Source organism: Canis lupus, chromosome 17 (assembly GCF_011100685.1).
Source record: "Canis lupus familiaris isolate Mischka breed German Shepherd chromosome 17, alternate assembly UU_Cfam_GSD_1.0, whole genome shotgun sequence".
In the NCBI taxonomy this organism is placed as follows: Eukaryota; Metazoa; Chordata; class Mammalia; order Carnivora; family Canidae; genus Canis; species Canis lupus.
In genome coordinates, this window is record NC_049238.1 from 54,826,889 (window position 1) to 54,844,628 (window position 17,740).

Below are 17,740 nucleotides of genomic sequence, written 5' to 3' on the forward strand. Positions count from 1 at the left end.
TGTTTGTTGCTGGCGGAGCGCCGGGTGGGAGGCGCGGGCGGGCGGGCGGGCGCAGCGGCTCTTCCTTCTGCTTTCGGGAAGCGGTCGGGGCTGCGCGTCGGCTCGGCGGGGCGGCTCCGCGCCCGGCTCCGGGTCCCGGCCGGAGGGGGGCGGGCGGCGGGCGGCGCGCGGGGGCGGGCGGGGGCGGGCGGGGGCGGGCGGGCGCGCGGGCGGCGCGGAGCGGGGGGCGCGCGGAGCGGGGGGCGCGCGGGCGGCCGGCGCTGGGACTCCTCGGCTCGCGAGCAGAGCGGAGCAGGCGCGCGGCCCGGGCGGGGAGCGCGGACTGGAGCAGCCGGAGCTGGCGGCGGCGGCGGCGGCGGCGGCGGAGAGGCGGCGGGGGCGAGCATGGGGCGCCTGGCGCCGAGGCCGCTGCTGCTGGCGCTCGTGTGGCTGGGTGAGTGCGCGCGGGGCCGGCGGGGCCGGGGGGGCCGGGGGGGTCGGGGGGCGCAGCTGCGGCGCGCGGCCTGGGGGCGGGGGCGCGGGGCGGCTCCGGGGAGGGGCGGGGGCGGCGGGGCCGCGGGCAGCCGGGCTCCGATCCGGCCGGGAGGGCCCCGCCAGGCCGCGCCGCGCCCCACCTGTGCCGGGGGGAGTGGCCCGAGGCCCGCCCGCCGTCGCCCTCCCTACCTGTTGGCCGCCCGGAGCCCGGCTCACCTTGAACTCGGGGCCCAGGAGGTGCCCGCGGTGCCGGCCTGTCCGCAGCGGGGCGGAAGCGGGCGCCTGCGGTGTGGCCCGCGGTGGCCGAGCCTGGCCCGAGGGTCCCCGGCCCGCGCCGGCCCACGCCGAGTCGCCTTTCCAGGGAAGGGGCACGACCCGCCAACTTCCTTCTACGAAGGTCACGGGGCGGCCCAGAGCGCTGAGGGAAAAACCCGGCGTGCGCGTCCTCCGCGGTGTCGGCGGTGGCTCGATTTTCTGCCTCAGTCTTTTTCCTCCGCTCCTCTGGAAGCTGCCTGGCTGCACATTTGCACACAAAGACCCGGGGGCCTTGCCTTGGCTTCTCCAACTTTTCCTACCTGTTACTTTTCGTCCCTGCACGGTCCCCTGTCTTCCACCCTCCCCAAGCCTGGGTGCCTCCTGGTGATTTGACCCAGCACCCTCCCCCCCGCCCAAGGAATCTTTTGATTTTTTTTTTTTCCCTCTTTCTTCCTCTCCATTTTCCTCTTACCCCATACACACAGACACCATTTTCGTGTATATACACATGATTATGGTAATATGGTTATTTAACATAACGATGCAGCCGTCAGCCCTAGAAATACATGTTTGTAAGGTGCTGGAGGGCTGACCCCAGTGCTTTGATATTCTTTAATATTCTTGGATCCCTTTGGTCTGTGTCAGCCAGAACTGAAGGAGTCCTGTGACCTGCCCAGGGAGTTCCCTTCCAGGCCTCTGAGGAAGGCAGATCTGAATCTTTTGCAGAATGCATGGTGTGTGCTGTTTGTCCCAGCCAGGCCCCAGCTGCACACAGGGCAATCGACTACTTTGCACTTACAGTCAGAGGGTCCCAGTGGAAGACTTCCACAGCCATTCCCATCCTGCTGACACCAGGGCCCGCATTGTCTCAACCCCTATGACTCCTGCTGCTGATGGGCCCGCCTTTCTAGCTGCGACCGTGTTTTCTTTCTTCGTCTTTGAAGGGTTTTCTGGAATTCACTTCTCAAGAGACCTCATCCAGTCATATTGCTCTAGTGGCAACCATGTGCAGAAAGCTTCCAGATCTTTCGCTTAGTTTTGTAGCATGTCTTGTATGGTCTCGTAGGGCTTTCCCTTTCCTCCCGGGACCCTTGAACTTCTCTCTTTGCTGTGATAGTTCATGCCCATTAATTGGCTGATGTGTCTGGGTCAAACCAGGCCGTCGCCCATGGTTGCACAGATTGTGCACCGCACAACTCTAGGAGCTGCTATTTAGTTTGCAGCCAGTGGGAATGACCCCCTAGAGTTGTGCAGTATACAACCCATGTGCCGGCCCAGTTGGTGGGCCCATGTAGAAATTTGAAACAAATGCCCTTGAGTAGCTATGAATGAGGGAGAAAAAGGGAGAAAGGGCAAAGAGAGATGGGCAAAAGCCAAAATAGAAGTAGGAAAGCCTGGACAGGTCTTGGTTATACGTGCACCAGGGTATCCTGCAGTGGCTGGGCATTTCATGTTAACAGGAATATCTGAGGTGTCACCAGCCAGTGCCTTTCCACCTAACAGCTCTCAAACTTGGTGTTCCAGATGATGGCTCTGCCCTCAGCATCTCACTCGGTGTGGCTTCTTTGTGACCTCTGGGAAGCCCTCCATGTTGTACTGGCTCCTGAAACTTAATATGTTGATACACAAGCTCATCTTTCCTCTTGTATTGCATCCTGGGCATAATCTTGCCGCCACTGTTCTTTCTGACCTCCACATTCACACAGTCCCTCAATTTCGTGGCTTTTCCGCCAGCACAGACTCAAGTCTTCCCATTCTTCCTGTTTCTATAGCTATAGCTCCCCACAGATAACTTCTAACATCTCCCTGGTTGACCTTTCCTTCCAGCCTCCCTTCCTTCTTAGTTCATCATTTTCCAGAAGGATCAGTTTGGGGGAAGGGGGAGTCCCAACTTTGCTTGTCGGTTATTTTATGGTTTTTCTTCCAAGGACATTTCTGCCCCTTGTGTTTGTCTCCCTCCGAATCAAACACTTTATTCTAAGTTTCATTGTGTGAATGTTCTGGCCTTTCCCTTTTGCATGATCTGGGAACATCCCTCCTGCTTCTTTCTTCTCACCTGTGTATTTTCTTTTCCCCTAAAGTTCGCTTCCTCCTTAAAATTTTCCTAAGTCTGCCTCTCAGTGATCCCATCAGAACCCACTCGGCATCCTGGAGCAGGTTTTCACTTCAGTTGCCTGTGCCTGACCTGTCTTGTCCATCCATTCAATACAGCATTTCTTGAATCCCCGTGAGAGTCCACAGAATGTCCCAGACAAAGGTCTCCCTGAGTGGTTGGTGCAGGTGGATGGTCAGATAGTAAATAAAACAGCTAACTACAAGACAAAATGAAATACCTGACAGAGAAACCAAGTGCTGGTAGGAAGCAGGAAGGATGATGATGAATTTTGACTTGGGGTTGATTTTGCTGAAGAGGTGACATTTGAGCTGAGCCTTGAGGATAATTAGAATTTTGAAAGGAAGGGTGGAAGAGCGTTCCAGGAAATGCACACTTGTGGAAGGGCATTAAAGTGTGGATGAGTGAAAGTGCTCAGTTTATTCAGGAAGGGCAAGTAAGTTCCATGGCACAGGAGATGGGAGGGGGGAGGTTGTAATGGGAGAGCCTGCTGGAAAGGGATTTGGGGTAGGCTTTTCCTGCAGGGCTGAGAAGTCTGGGCCATGGGGGGTGGATTCATTGGTTTTGGGAGTGCTGCCTGTACTTTTCCTGTCATGTCACTTACTTATCTCACTGTGTATAATTGTGTGTTTCTGGTCTAAATCCCCACCCTGATTATATCACCAGGGGCAGGATATCCGTCCTGTTTAGTTGGGTGTCTGGCACATAGTAGGTATTTGGTAAATGCTGGCTGACTGAATGAATACATCTGAATATCCCTTTACCTGTGGGTAATAGGTGGCCGTTAAAAGCTCTCAGGGTGAGATTGACACAACACACTGATGTGCTTGAGGAGGCCAGTCCTCACTAGAATGCAGCATGAATTAGAGAGTGAAAGGTAGGAGGATCATGGGGAGGGATTAAGATATTCTCTTTATTTGTGTCTTAAAAAAATTCTTTCGAATCCATTGAAATCGTTTTAAATGACAAAAGCACTACATCTATATTTTCAAATTCAAATAGGAAGAGTTTTCTATTAATTAGGTAGGCCAAGCTGCTTTAACAAAGAAAGAGACTCAAAGCATAACTGTTCAAACAATGAAAGTGTCTTTCATAACAGTGCCAAGGGGATGCTTCAGATGAAAAGCTTCTGTGGTATCCCTGCTCCTTGGAGCCATTTTGGCTCCCAGGCTGATGGCAGCTCCCCTGTTTTCCACCCATCTAAGATCACTTCAGTTGTCCTCATCCCCTCTCCAGCTCCATAAGGGGGAAACAGCGTGGAGGAGAATGCATGGAGGTTTCACAGGCCAGGCATGGAAGGGGCATGCATCATTTCTGTTCACATTCCATTCAGGAAAACATAGTCTCCTCACACTAGCTGCAAGGGAAGCCGAGAAATGCAAAGTAGCCTGGCAGCCTCAGAGCACCCCGGCTGTGGAAGAAAAGAACGGATTTGAGGGGAGAGCTAGCAGTCTCCGTGTCGTTGCAAAGGATGTAAGGTGAAAAGAAAATGTGCACATCCTCCGCTGCCCAGGCTAAGCCACTCCTATAACGTGCACGTGTTCATATGCTCAATGTCTTGTTTGTTCTTTTCTCTTAGTTTCTGCAGAGGCCTCTGTACCAAATGGAGTAATGATGGTTGCCATTTAGATAGTAAATCTTGAACATCAGGTTTTATTTGATTTCTCTTATTTAATCCTTACAACACTTTGAGAAAGGTGCTGCACTTTTCTCCATACTGCACATGAGGAAGGTGACACCTGGAAAAGTTAAATCACGTGCCCAGAGTTGTACAGCTGTTCCGTGGCAGAGCCAGGATTTGGTCACGGGATTCCATTCTGCCTGTACTAAGGAAAAAACATTGACTAATGTTCGCCATAACCTTACACTGTGCGTTGCTTGAGACTAGTTTCTGCAGAAAAGGGTGGTCGTGTTTTGACGGCCGGAGCACAGTTGAAAATAGGAGGGTGAGGGGCGGGGGGTGAGTACAGTCCAGATGCGGTTCCTGGAGGGGCTGGACCAGGAACCACCTCCCAGATGTGGTGACTCTGCAACCCCTCTCAGGTCACCACGCCTGCTCAGAGAATTGGGACCAAAAGGCAGCTTCCTCCAGAAAGGACTGAAGGAGGGGGAAGGCTGGCAGGAGGAACCCTAGTGAATCCATCCAGCTTAACGGTCTTTGAAGTGTTGTGGCCTTCAGAGATTCCTTGGCACTCATTTTAGCCTTGTTAACAGAATTCCTGTATCTGCCAAGCTGATTAATGCCTGCCCTGGCTATAATTATTCTTATTAGCCTGCTGAATAGGGACCGTAGTTGTCAGTGATCGTTCCTTACAAGGCAGTGGGGCTGGTCGGCATTTATATGGCTATTTTGTTTCAGTGATGAGCTGCTGAGCGGATTTTTACCCTGTAGATTGAATGTACATTTTCATATCGGTGCCGTGTCTGGCAGTTAAATAAGGTGTGTGCTTGTCTGTCACTGTGTGTCTGTGTCTCACTTTATCAAATGAAGTTGGGGGGAAGCTGTCAGGGCAGTTCAGAGCTATTCAGTTTAATTGCATCGGTTTCTTAAAGGCAGGGTAGCAAGGCCATTCGACTCTCTGCTTTGGGAAAATAACTTGAACTGGCAAAAATTCTTCATAATTTATCTTCTGGAAAAGGCGAAGCGCTGCAGTTGGCACAGTTAGTGGTTTTCAGATCTTGGAATATTTTTCCTCCACACCAACTGTACAGTCTTTGCAAAGCAACAGAATTAGACGCAGTAGTGAATACTGTTGTGGGCCAGCGATGTGATTTCCAGTAGACTGGAGATAATGACACTGTGTACACGTTTGTGTTCTGTGAGTGCTGGTTTCTCCACAATACTCGCTAAGTGTTCGTGTGAGATTATGGAGTCGCTAAGCAGCATGATTCAAGTTTAAGTATGATGTTCTGAGACCTTAATTGCATCCTGCTTCGCACCTTTATAAGCAGCTGGAATGTGAGCATTTACATCACTAAGGGTATTTCAGGGGAATCGGGAAACACTGGCTAGTGTTGCTCTGTCGAGGATGAATTTTGCTTAGCAAAATTCTGAAGAACAGAATTATGTTTAAGGGTTCAGGGCATGTTTCAGAATGGGTGCTACCTTTGAATCCTGATGAACCAGAAGCAGTGTACAGACCCATTGGGTTACCGCACGGGCCTTAAAAGTGACACCAAGCCAAGAACATCCTGACAGTGGCTCTTCTTTGTCGTTACTTAGAGCTGGACTGGACCAGAATTTGGCAGCCTGTGGGCCATGATAGGGTAGGTGTGTCATGATGCTGAGGCCCTCAGCTCCTGGAGCTTAGAGGTAAGAGCTGCCTCTAAACCAGAAGCCCTGTTTACTGAAGAGAGTCATATGGATATTATCACTTCCTGTGTGTGCTCTGATCTGATGGAGATTGCTAGTTATCTCTTTTACCTGGTGAACCACAGCCTATTAGGCCTGGCCTGGCCTGGGGATGAGCTGTTTGCGGACGGAGGTTGAGCAACCCAGTGACCTGGCAAGGAGGTCATTTATTCATTCAGTGACCCCCAAGAATATGCAGCCCAGGCACTATTCTGAGTGCTGATTCCTCAGTGAACTGAGCTGACTCAGGTGGGCGATCCTGGGTGGGACAGGTTGCTGCACAGAGCTTTGGTGGGTGGTATCACCCCAAAGCGTGGCACCACCTGGATGACTGAGGTGAGGGTCAAGGGCAAGTTCTTGGGAATGGCTGCAGTGAGGGGGCAGGACCAGGAAAGGAGAGGAAAGGAGAGTTCTAGGAGGCATAGTCAGGGACCCAGGAAGATCCAGGAGAGCACTCTATCAAAAGCCAGCAGAGACGGTTTAAGGAGACTCCTTAAAAGGGATTGGTCACATGCTGCCGAAAATGTGGGAAGATCAAGAGGAAGAGGAGCCCTGGCTTGAGAGATTGTGTGTCTAACTCAACAGTGAAGGAAGAGGCAGCATTCACTGATGTGGAGGCGTGAGCAGAGCCATAGCAGACGCCACAATCCACCTTTTCAAGTGGTCCCAATAGGAGAGCACCGTGAGGGGAGTAGCTTGGGGTGCAGGGACTTGAACAGCACTCAGGGCCTCCAGCATGCCTACGGGGAGGCCCAGGCTGGGGAGGACTGTGAGTCTGCACTCAGGGAAGGTGGGGCAGTGGGGGGTATTCCCAGGTACCCCTGGCCTTGAAGGTCAGAGTGCCAGGTCATCTCCCAGAGAGGAGGGAAGGGCCAGGTGGAGGGCGAATATGCTGGGAGCAGTACTGTGTGGGAAACATGGTCTCAGCTCTGCTTTCAACCTTTTTAGCCCAAAGAATGGCCACAGAGTTCCCAGACAAGCCAGTTAGAGGTTCTCTGTGTGTTCCCTTTCAGTTTCTGCACAAGTGGAAAGTTCTCCCCCTGCTCTCCTGGATGTCTTCTTCCATGTTGATTGGTGGAATTAACCTACTTTCAATAGCTGCTTTTAGGCCTTCAGCTGTTAGTGGAATCTCCAGCACAGGGACTCTGTGGCCGTTTCATAACCCATCTTTATCTCCTCCTCATCAGCTAAGAAGATTTCATGTTACAAATAAGCCATTCCATGTGCTTTTTTAAAATGGTTTCTGCTCTTGGAAATCCCTTACATAGAGGAAAAGTAGGCCTCAGGCTTTGGAATCTGCCCTCTAGCAGCCCTCCGGCCCTGGACAGGCTTCTTAACCTCTCTGAACCTCAGTTTCTGCATCTGTAATATGAGATGGGTATAACATTACATTTTATGTGATTCCCTCAGACTTCGCTCCTCAAGGTGGGGTCTGGGGGACAGCAGCATTGGCAGCCCCAGGGAGAATCTCAGGGCCCAGTCCAGTCTGCTGAATCGGAGATTGCATTTAAACCAGATCCCTAGGGGATTTGAATGCCCACTAAAGTTCGAGAAGCCCTAGCCTGGAAGGGAGCTCATCATATAGGTTATCTTGTGGCCTCGGCTTCCTTGTTGAACTCTGAGGCAAAGGCCATGGTCAGAGTCAGAGCTAGAGGAAAGTGGGCCGGGGAGGGCTCTATGGGCACATGGCAGGTGTTTAGTTGGCCACGAAGGATGGGATTAGTGTAGGTCTGTCATGTCGGCAATTGACCTGGTTTCATGACTGTTATATCAAGTTTGGCAGCCTGGAAGCAGGGGAGGGATATGGTATGATCTCTCCATGGGATGAGGGATGCAGGAATCTGTAGGGAGCTAGTGACAGCCGTCATGGAGAAGGTTGGCTAGGGAGTATGGCTAGGACAGGCAGGTAAGTGAGGTTGGAAGGCCTGATGAATTGCAGAAGGTTGGAGGGTAAAAAAGATTCAAAGGCTCACAGGAGTGAGTGGTTTGGGAAGGTAGGAGGTGAGGCTCCAAAGAGGTAACTTCTGAATCCATGGTCTTGGAAGTAGAAATCTGAGGGGGCAGTAGGCTGAGCGGGCAGTAGCCAATATAGACACTTGGCCAATTTTTACCTCTCTGGGCATTTTGGCCAGTTTACCTCTCGTGACTGACTGGGTTGGGCCTGGGTGGATGCAGAGACGGTGGTGTAAAGTTTTAGATGCATTATGTTCTGGTGTTGTAGGGAAAAGGCAGTAACCTGAGACTAAGATGAACTCAGGGCTGGGGAGAAACCAATATGGGGGTTATTTCCTCCCCAAGAAGTTTCTTCCTGCTTTTTACATAGCCCTTCTTTTGTGCCAGGCACTGCACTTAGCATATGGGAACTCATTTAGGAGGGCTTCATAACCCATGAGGTAGGTGGTTATTACCCCCATTTGATAGATGAGAACACTGAGTTGCAGAGACATGAAATAACTTGCTCAAGGTTATAGTACCTGACAGAGCTGCTGGGATTCAGACCCTCAGGCCTGGCTCCAGAGTCTGGACGCAGGACCACAGTGTGCTGTTCTGCATCTCCCCATCAGTACAGATGCTCAGAGTCAAGCATGTGGTTGAAAACAAAACATAAGAGCGGGATTGATACAATTAGCCAAAATGTGATAACATTTGTTTCCTTGTCTTTTAAAACAGGAGGCGTAGATTCTGGCCCTTGACCTTCCACTCACTAGCTTTGTGACTCTGGACAAGCTGCTGATTAGCTCTTAGCCTAAGTCAAGTGGGGCCTGGGCTAGTTGACCTGGAAGGCCCCCTTCCACCTCCAGAACTCCTCAAGTCCACGCTGAGCCCCACTAGTGGCCGTATAGGCTGCTTGGTCCAGCCCTGGAGTCCCTGGCTCCTAGAGCATCTTCCGCAGCACTCACCTATCTGCAGCGTGCCCCTCTCACCTCTCACCTGCCTGCCACCTCTCCACAGAGGGTTGGCTGGTGCCCAGAGGGCTTGAGAATACTTTGTTGTTTTGTTCCATATCGGCAACTACTTTCTCCTTCCAGATCCTCTTCCCTTGCTGGGAAACAGGCTATCTTTTCCGGCGGTTCTTCAGGTTATGAAGGTGTCCGACCACCAGGCTCCCTGCAACCTTAGATGGACCTCTGGGAGCAGTCGCAGAAACAGAGAAAGCAATTGGCATTTCTAGATGGCAGACTTTTTCTTATTACTAATTTTTTTCGCCGGGGGCGGGGGGGGGGGGCAAATTTTGTTTGAGGAAATCAGCCGGAAGTAAGTTGGGGTTGAAATAATCAAGTCTCAGTCCTCAGAAAGGTGACTTGTGTTTTCTTTCCCCTTTTAGCCTTCAAGTCTAGGGGAGAGCCTAGCACATGGTTTTGCTGCTCAGGCTCTCCTTTTCCGAATACTCTCCACACAGAAGAGACAAAGACATCTTAAAATGTGTCCAAATATTGACACTAGTTTGGATTTTCCACTTTCCTAAAGGATGGGAGAGTCGAAATTCAGACGTTTCCAATCAATAGCCTTAATTGGCTGAGAAATGTGTTCCTCACGTTTGGGGACTTTCTTCCTTTTCATTCTCTTAGTCTGAAGGGGGAGGTAGAAGTGATTTGGGCTGCAACACTAGCTAAAAGGGTGTAACCTCCATGTTGTTGCTAGGGAGCTGTGTTTCTGGCCTTGGTCTTTGCTGCAGCCTGGCTACTTTGGGACGGAACTCTTGCTGCTGACCTAGTGGTGTTCTCTCTCATCTTGGATGTGAAGATTTCTCAGGCTTACGGAGAGCCTTCTAGGGAGTGAGTTCTCGCAGATGTTAAAAGTGGCTGGCTGGCTTGCACAATCTCGGAGGTGAAGGGGTGCGTTGTGCATCATAAACGCACTGTCCCCTAGGATGTCCTCAAAGCAGAGTATTAGCCGATTTGGTGTCTGTCCAGTGTTGCTGCTGCTTTACTTAGATTGCAGTGAGGACTTAAAAAAAAACAAAAAACGAAACCAAAAAAAAAAAAAAAAAAAACACTTTTGGCACAGCTATTCATTTTTCCATTTTCCGAAGGCTGGCATGTCCAAGTGTTTTCTTATTTATTAGAAGACATTATAGTCCATCATCTTCGATTGAGAAATTCATCCAGTAAGTTTCAAGTTCAGGCCGTAGTGCCTAGCCCAGAGCCGGGCACTCGGTGGGTGCTTAGGTCGCGCAAAGTGAATATGGTTGTGAATAAATCATTTGTGCCCAAGCACCACCCTATTCTACAATATAAGACATTTCTGCTCTTTCTTGTGATCTTAATTTTTAGGACCTCAGCAGCATTTAGGGATTGTGTACTGTGTTTCTGACACTGGGAGATGGCAAAGGAATTAGGAAATGGGGCCAACCTGGAGACCGAACCCATTATAACAGAATTGATTGTTGGTGTTTTTCAAACATCGAAGCGGTTGAATCATTAGATAGCTGTGCATATGGGGCTGTCAGAATCAGGGGTAGAAGCAAGGCCAGGAGCTGTTATTATGGAAAGGCTCCACGGAGCAGGTGGGACTCGAAAGCCATGTGAGCCAGGAGCAGTGCAGAGCATTTCAGGTGGAAGATGACCAGTGCCATTTCTTAGAGGTGGGAGATGATGGGCATGGGCAGGTTGGCATTCCAGCTGGGAATTAACTGACTTAAACTGGAACAGTAAGAGAGACCTCAGGGGACATGGATATTAAACTCTTAGGAGGGGAGGTTGGCGGAGAAGCAGAATGTGAGCAAAGTCACCCTGAAAGGTGTTGGCAGCATTGTCAGCACCCACAGAGCAGCTCAGAGCCTGCATGCACAAGGCCGGTGAGGTCTGCTGGGGCCTACAGGAAGTAGCCTGCTAAATTAAGGTGATAAGTCAGGCCATAATCCTATTTGGGATTGTTTCCTACAAGGATAATGGCTCACAAAACAATCACTGATAGTACCCTTAGGTAGTTGATCAGAGTGTTTCTTCAAAGGCCTAACACCTGATAAGAGCCACAGATAAGTTTTAGAGGAAAGATGGGGAATTTTAGATGCCTTTCTGTGGAAACCAGGTTTATGCAATCATGCGGTCTGTTCAGAGTTCCACTTTAATAACAGTTTATCCCACCAATAAGCTGCATTCAGGACATCAGTACAAGTCCCAGAAAGTGTCATTTTGTACCTGGCTTGTGGGTAACTGGAGGAGGTGGGCTTTGTCAGCACACCTCTGCAGTGTCACAGAGGTAGCTCCATTTGCAGCCTGAGGACCCACGGGAGTCATTACAGACCTGGGTGAAAGTTTGGTCCTGAGGAAACAGCAGTGCTAAGGCAAGCTCTGTGTTCTGTCCAGCATGTTTGTTGAGGGCACCTGAGCCTCAAAACAGAGCAGTGTGAAGAAAGGAACACACAGTCAGGTTTTGAGGACTCCTCTTGATGTTTTCCTAGGTGACCCTCACTCCATGCCCTTGGAAACGACCACATAATCTAGGTATGGAGCACTCCCCTTTTGTTGATATGTCGTCTTGGAATTAATTCCATCTGTTTGATTCTTTGGAGCCCAGGTCCAGCTTCGCTGCCCCAGAGAGGATGACACATTCAGATCCAGGACAAGGTGGCCCAGAACACATTCCTTTTTCACAGGTGCTCATTGAGCCACTTCCTTCAGAGCACAGCCATCAGTTGATAATGATCTTTTTATTAGGAGGGGTATTTGTTTCATTCCAGCCATGAAAACAGGACAGAGTCCATTTTCATTTATCTGAGTATCCAGGAGTTCAAGTCCGTGAGTGATTAATTTGTGCGCTTAGAAAACATCTGTAGAGCAGTATGCATGTACATATGGCATCTGTGCTGCCTGTGACATAAGACACCTGTGTGAAATGCACATATGAAATCTTGAGATGCAAAGGAGGCAGAGGTTATCCATGTGTCCTTGCTAGCTTTTTTTTTTTTTTTTTTTTGTTACTCCACTATTCCTGAGAGAATGGCTTGTGACTCCATTTCTAGAATTGAGCGTTGGGGAGCAGAGTAGGAGAAAAGAGAGTGTCCCCCCCCCCCCCCCCCCCCGTCCCCGCCATGAATACAAAAGGATGGACAAGTCTTCATGCTTCCTCGTGAGAGTTTCTCCATGTTTCTTCCTTGGCAGCATGTGTGGAGGACAAACGACTCATAGGTTCTCATTATTGTCTCCACACACCCTCCATCCCTTTCTCCCTTTGTGGCGTCGACACAATTTCCCCCATCCCAAACTGGCATCTTCTCCCTTTCTGGGCTTCGTCTTGGTTGTCCACAGCATGGAGAAGCAGACTTCTTTCCTTGCAGGGCAGGCTTCAAGTGTCTCGCAGCTGCATTAGTCCCAGCCGCAGACTTGACTGCTTGTCATCACTGGCCAACAGCCAGCTCTGGTCATGGCTGAGGGCAGGGGCAGTAGAGCTGCCGGTGGCAGGTGCCTTATCTTTCTGTCTGCCTCCTTCGAGACTCCTACTTACCATCTACCCTGTGCCAGGCATGATTCTCAAGCTCCAGGCACTTGAGGACGTAGACACAGTCCCGTGACTCCTGTAGCTGCCTGTCTAGATGTGGAGGTGTGACACATGCACAGGAAGAGAGGTGGCATTGAAGAAGTGTCCAGGATGGCTAGAGTCAAAAAAATGTTGAAAGTTTGGAGAAAAGGGAGAGTATTGGAGACCAGTTCAGACAGAGGTGCTCTTTACAGACAAGGTAAAATGACTGACCTAATCTTCTCTGCCTGTTTGTATTACTACCTGTGTCTCCTCTGTACCCGTCTATGCATTTTTTTAGGCTTCGGTGCCTTGTCCAGAGTGAGAACCGTCTACAGGGTTCTGAAGCACCCAAATACGTTGGCTTCTCTAGCCCCAAAGAAGAGCGGTAATAAAACTGATCATCAGAACTTGGGATTTGGAATATTGTGATTTGTGTTTCACATCCCAAGGGGCTGAAGTCCCCACTCTGAGGTCTCTTGACTGCTACTGTGTGTTACGGTTGCTCTAGCCATGTGTGCTTCACTTTCTGTGATGAGCTTAGCAAACAGCTTTTTTGAAAATGATTGATCAGGGGACTCCAGATTAGTTGAGCGTCAGCCTTCGGCTCAGGTCATGATCTCAGGGTCCTGGAATTGAGCCCCATGTCAGGCTCCCTGCTCAGCAGGGAGTCTGCTTCTCCCTCTGCTCCTCTCCTCACTTGCATGTGCACTCTCTCTCTTTCACTCTCCCTCTCTCTAATAAATAAAATCTTAAGAAAGAAAGAAAAGAAAATGATCAGGGGTAATTTCTTTCTTTCCTTTTTTTTTTTTTTTTTTAAGATTTTATCTACTTACTCATGAGAGACCCAGAGAGAGAGAGAGAGAGCCAGAGGCAGAGACACAGGCAGAGGGAGAAGCAGGCTCCATACAAGGAGCCCGACTCAGGACTCGATCCTGGGACTCTAGGACCACACCCCAGGCTGAAAGCAGGCGCCAAACCGCTGAGCCACCCAGGAATCCAATCTGGGGTCATTTCTGATATACATGAGATTAAGTAACTCCCATTGACTGACTAGACAATGATCCAAAGATTGGTTTCTAAGATTCCAGTTTGCAGAAGTTCCTTGAGATCGGCGTGATGACAATCATTCTGTCACCAGGCGTGTTGCTGGGCTGGGAACGTGGTGATGAGCTGGGAATGATCTGGGGCTCCCAGTCTTGTGAGGGGCTCCCAGTCCCATGAGGGAGGCAGATAAGCAAACAGGCTGCTAGCAGTGGCTGAGCCAAGTTGACCCTCAGCAGACACATTCAGAGCTCTGGCTGGGGACCAAGGCAGGGGAGGATCAGGAAAGGCTTCCTCAGGGTGGACTCATGAGCCCACTGAGTCTTTTTTATCAGTGGGGTTTTGTCTGGCTGAGAAGGGCTGGGCTCTTTGTTTTAGGCAGAAGGAAGAAAATGGGTAAAAAGTGGACCTATACCTATTTATAAGAGCGTGCTGGTCTTGCATGAAGGAAGAAAACCCTTTGTGGTTGGAGTGGAGGGTTGCCTTGCAGGTTCTTCAGAGGGAAAGAGCTGGGACTGGAGAGAAAGTCATGAGATTGGGAAGCACTTTGAATGTTACCTGGAGGAGTTTAAGCCTGATGTCGTGGGGGAATTTGTCTGGTTGTTTGTTTTCTTTTTTTCCTTCCTGGTTCTGTCTTCCCTAGAATGCTTTAAGCCCCTCAGGTCCTTGTTACTTGTATTTCAAGATTCCCACTGTTGGAGAGCTCATCTCTTCCTGGCCTTTCTGCATAGCTGCCACCCTGTACCCTCTCCTCAGCTCTGATACTGGGCAAGGTACTGGCTCATCACCTTCCCTGGTGATGTGGTTCAGCACATACTAGGTGTGCAATAAAGAACTGCTGAGTGGAGGAGTGAAAAATCGCATTGAGGGAGCCAGAGTCTTCTGTCCAAGGCAGATTACCACACTGTATTCATCACTGGGCCTCAGTGGGGAAGCTGGGCAGAGACTGCCACACCACCCACGGCATCTGGCAACATGCCTAGAGATGTTAAGGGTGGGCCTGAAGGCTTTGTGGTGGAAGAAGGGTGGACAAGGCAAAGGAAAAGCAGGAAAAGGATACCGGAAATAGTAAAATGGGGAGAGAGGACAAAGCTGCTCACCGTAGGGAGTAGAGGAGAATTTCAGCTACTACCTTAGGTGCCTTTCATGTCCACATGCAAGTTTAAATCCAATAGGAAGCCCCATTCTCCTTACTAGAGGCTGAAAGGAGGACCAGGTGTTCCCACAGAACTTGGCAGACAACGTTGACTAGTTCGAACATGGGGAGAATTGAAAATGGTTGAGTAGTGACGGATGCTGGGCAGTGCCTGGTCCGCGAGTGCTGTTCATTTGATAGAACGCTCTAGAGTAATCCTTGTGGATAGATAGGCCTTTTCTGCCTCTGGTCCCCGGACAGAGAATCGTTCCAGTCATTGCATGAGTATTGAGTTATTTTGGTTCTTCTTCAGTGTGGCCTGCTGCAAAGCGGTTTTTGCACCTGTCCTTTGGTCACCTGACTTCTCTGAACCTCAGTTTCCTTATTTAATCCTCTCAAGGTTGAGTATTCAATCATGTGAACAGGATTTGCAGACTATAAAGCAGTGCTATAAATGTAAGGTGGTTTCTGTCAATTACTGAGTCCTTGAGGGCAAAGCGGTCTGCTCAATACTTGGTGTACTGTGTCCGTTAGGGTTCCATCAGGGAAGGAGAGCCCCCCTAAATAGAATGGAAGAAGGCGTGTGTTAGAGGGATTAATCTTTACACAATTACGGGAGGAGCTGGGGAAGTGACAGCTTGGAAAAGCGGACCTGGAGGATCAGAAGAGAAGCACTAGTCAGCCCTCCTGAAGCACGGGTGGACAGGTGGAGGCCTGCAGAGGGACCTGGGAGCCGTGCAGAGTGGGGTGGGGAAGAGGGGATGGCAGCCTCTTTGCAGCCAAGCATCTGGTGGTCTTGGGGTACACGTTGGTTGGTAAGGATGGTAGTTGGGAAGGAACCTGGAGCAGAAAGAAAAACAAGGACAAACTAGTGCCGGCCAGCACCTGTGCATCCACCTCTCATCACCATTAATGATGGTGATTGCCAGAGCATGAGGGCTGCGGCTTCCCTGGCTTCTACCTCCCAGATTCACACCCTCTTCTAGTCTGTCTAACTCTTAACCTGGAACTGCACAGGGAGGAGGAGTCTGGGAAAGTAGTTCCAATTTGGCCAAGCAAACACTGTATCCTCACAATTTCGTAATAGAGGATTCAGGATTTGGTAAGGCTCTGGCCTCCCAGTACCTCTCAAAGGCCACAGAACTGGAGGTGACATCATGGTTATATGATACAGCATTTCACTAGTAAGAAGTGCAGTTAATGATCCGGTCTTTTAAGAAGTGACTTACAGTTGTGTTTCTCAGTTGCTGGTGGCCCTGCAGCTCTGTCTTCCCTGCCATCTCCTGTCTGTAGTGCCACAGGTGCTGGTTATCTCAGCCCCAAGAGCTAAGTCAGGGTGGATTGGTCCTGAAGAGCCTGTCCCTTCCAGCAGAGTCTGTCTCCTTTCTATATCAGAGTTCTTGTTTGGCTCAGGGATTATAGATACTCACTCCTCCTTGCCCTGTGTGAAGACTCCAAGATCTCCAGGTATGAATGGCTGCAGACTAGAGGCAGAAGCTGGCATGTACAGATTAGGTGAGAACCAGGTTTAGATCTCCCGACCACCCTTCTCTTCCCTGTGGTCTGTTGGGCACACCACCACTTCCTCGTGCTTTGGCAGCCAGCCTACGCCACCAAGGAACCAGGGAGTGCCTTCGTGGTCATCTCAGCCCCTGGGAAAATAACACAGTTTGTGAGATTTAATGGCCATACCTGGACTTGGTTGTCACTCAGAAGTCTTTCGCCTTCTTGATTGTCCTCTCTGATATCTTCCTCTGTGACCACAACCTCTTCCCTTTACTCCTTTCAAATTCCCCTGTGTCAAAACAAAACAAAAAACAAATTCCCCCTCCCGTCTCTGGAACCTACTCTTCATCCTCACTGTGATCCTTGATCTCGGACATTGCTTTGTCCAGCTCACTGGGCCATTCTCACCATCCTGGACTCTACTCCCTGTGATGTATGTTTCAGCAGTGGGCTTGTTAGCATCCTGGGACCCTCTCCCATGCTCCTTTGCTGGTCCTCACACTCCGGTTGAGTGATCTCCACTGACCACTGTCTCTGAGCCTGAGCTGTATCAGCTTGCTGGGGAAAATCTCAAACCCTGCCCACCCAAGTTTCCCAAAAGTCAGGGTGTCTTTGCCGTGTGTCAGTCCTCCTTGTGTTCATTCTGTGATGGCTTCCAAGTACCCTCCTTCTAATACTTGTTCTGAACCTTTTCCATGGTAAGGGTCTCAACCCCTCTCTGCTACTTGCTTTTTCCTCAAAACTTTTCTATAATTTTGCCCATCCTTTTCTCCTAAATTCTACCAAAAGTAAGGGCTCTAGCTTTGGCTCCTTTTTCTTCTTTATGTAAATACTTTCTCGCTGTGTGAACCTCTGCAACCTGTGGCTTTAAACAGGTCTCTGCTTGGGCCTCCCCCAAGCTCCAGAGACACACAGGTGACCTTGGAACAACATGGGTTTGAACTACATATGCAAATTCACTTACATGTGGACTTTTTTTTTTTTTTAAGATTTTATTTATTTATTCATGAGAGACACACAGAGAGAGGCAGAGACACAGGCAGAGGGAGAAGGAGGCTCCATGTAGGGAGCCTGATGTGGAACTCGATCCCAGATCCTGGGATCATCCCCTGAGCCAAAGGCAGACGCTCAACCGCTGAGCCAGCCAGGCGTCCCAACTTTTTTTTTTTTAAGATTTTATTTATTCATTCATGAGAGACACACAGAGAAAGAGAGAGAGAGAGAGAGAGAGAGGCAGAGACACAGGCAGAGGGAGAAGCAGGCTCCACACAGGGAGCCCAATGTGGGACTTGATCCTAGGACTCCAGGATCATGCCCCAGGCCAAAAGCAGGCGCTAAACTGCTGAGCCACCCAGGGATCCCAGGACTTTTTTTTTTTTTTTTTTTTTTTTAGTTTTCTTCC

General features: G+C 50.1%; 1 protein-coding gene across 1 annotated transcript in view; it reads left to right on the top strand.

Annotated features, from left to right (window-relative positions):
- The first annotated feature begins 339 nt into the window (after positions 1-339).
- Positions 340-17,740, top strand: part of PTGFRN (prostaglandin F2 receptor inhibitor) — an 80,030-nt gene continuing 62,629 nt past the window's right edge. The window contains exon 1 of the mRNA XM_038561878.1: positions 340-433. Coding sequence (XP_038417806.1) covers positions 385-433 — 49 coding nt within the window. The 5' untranslated portion in view covers positions 340-384. The remainder of the gene's footprint in view (positions 434-17,740) is intronic.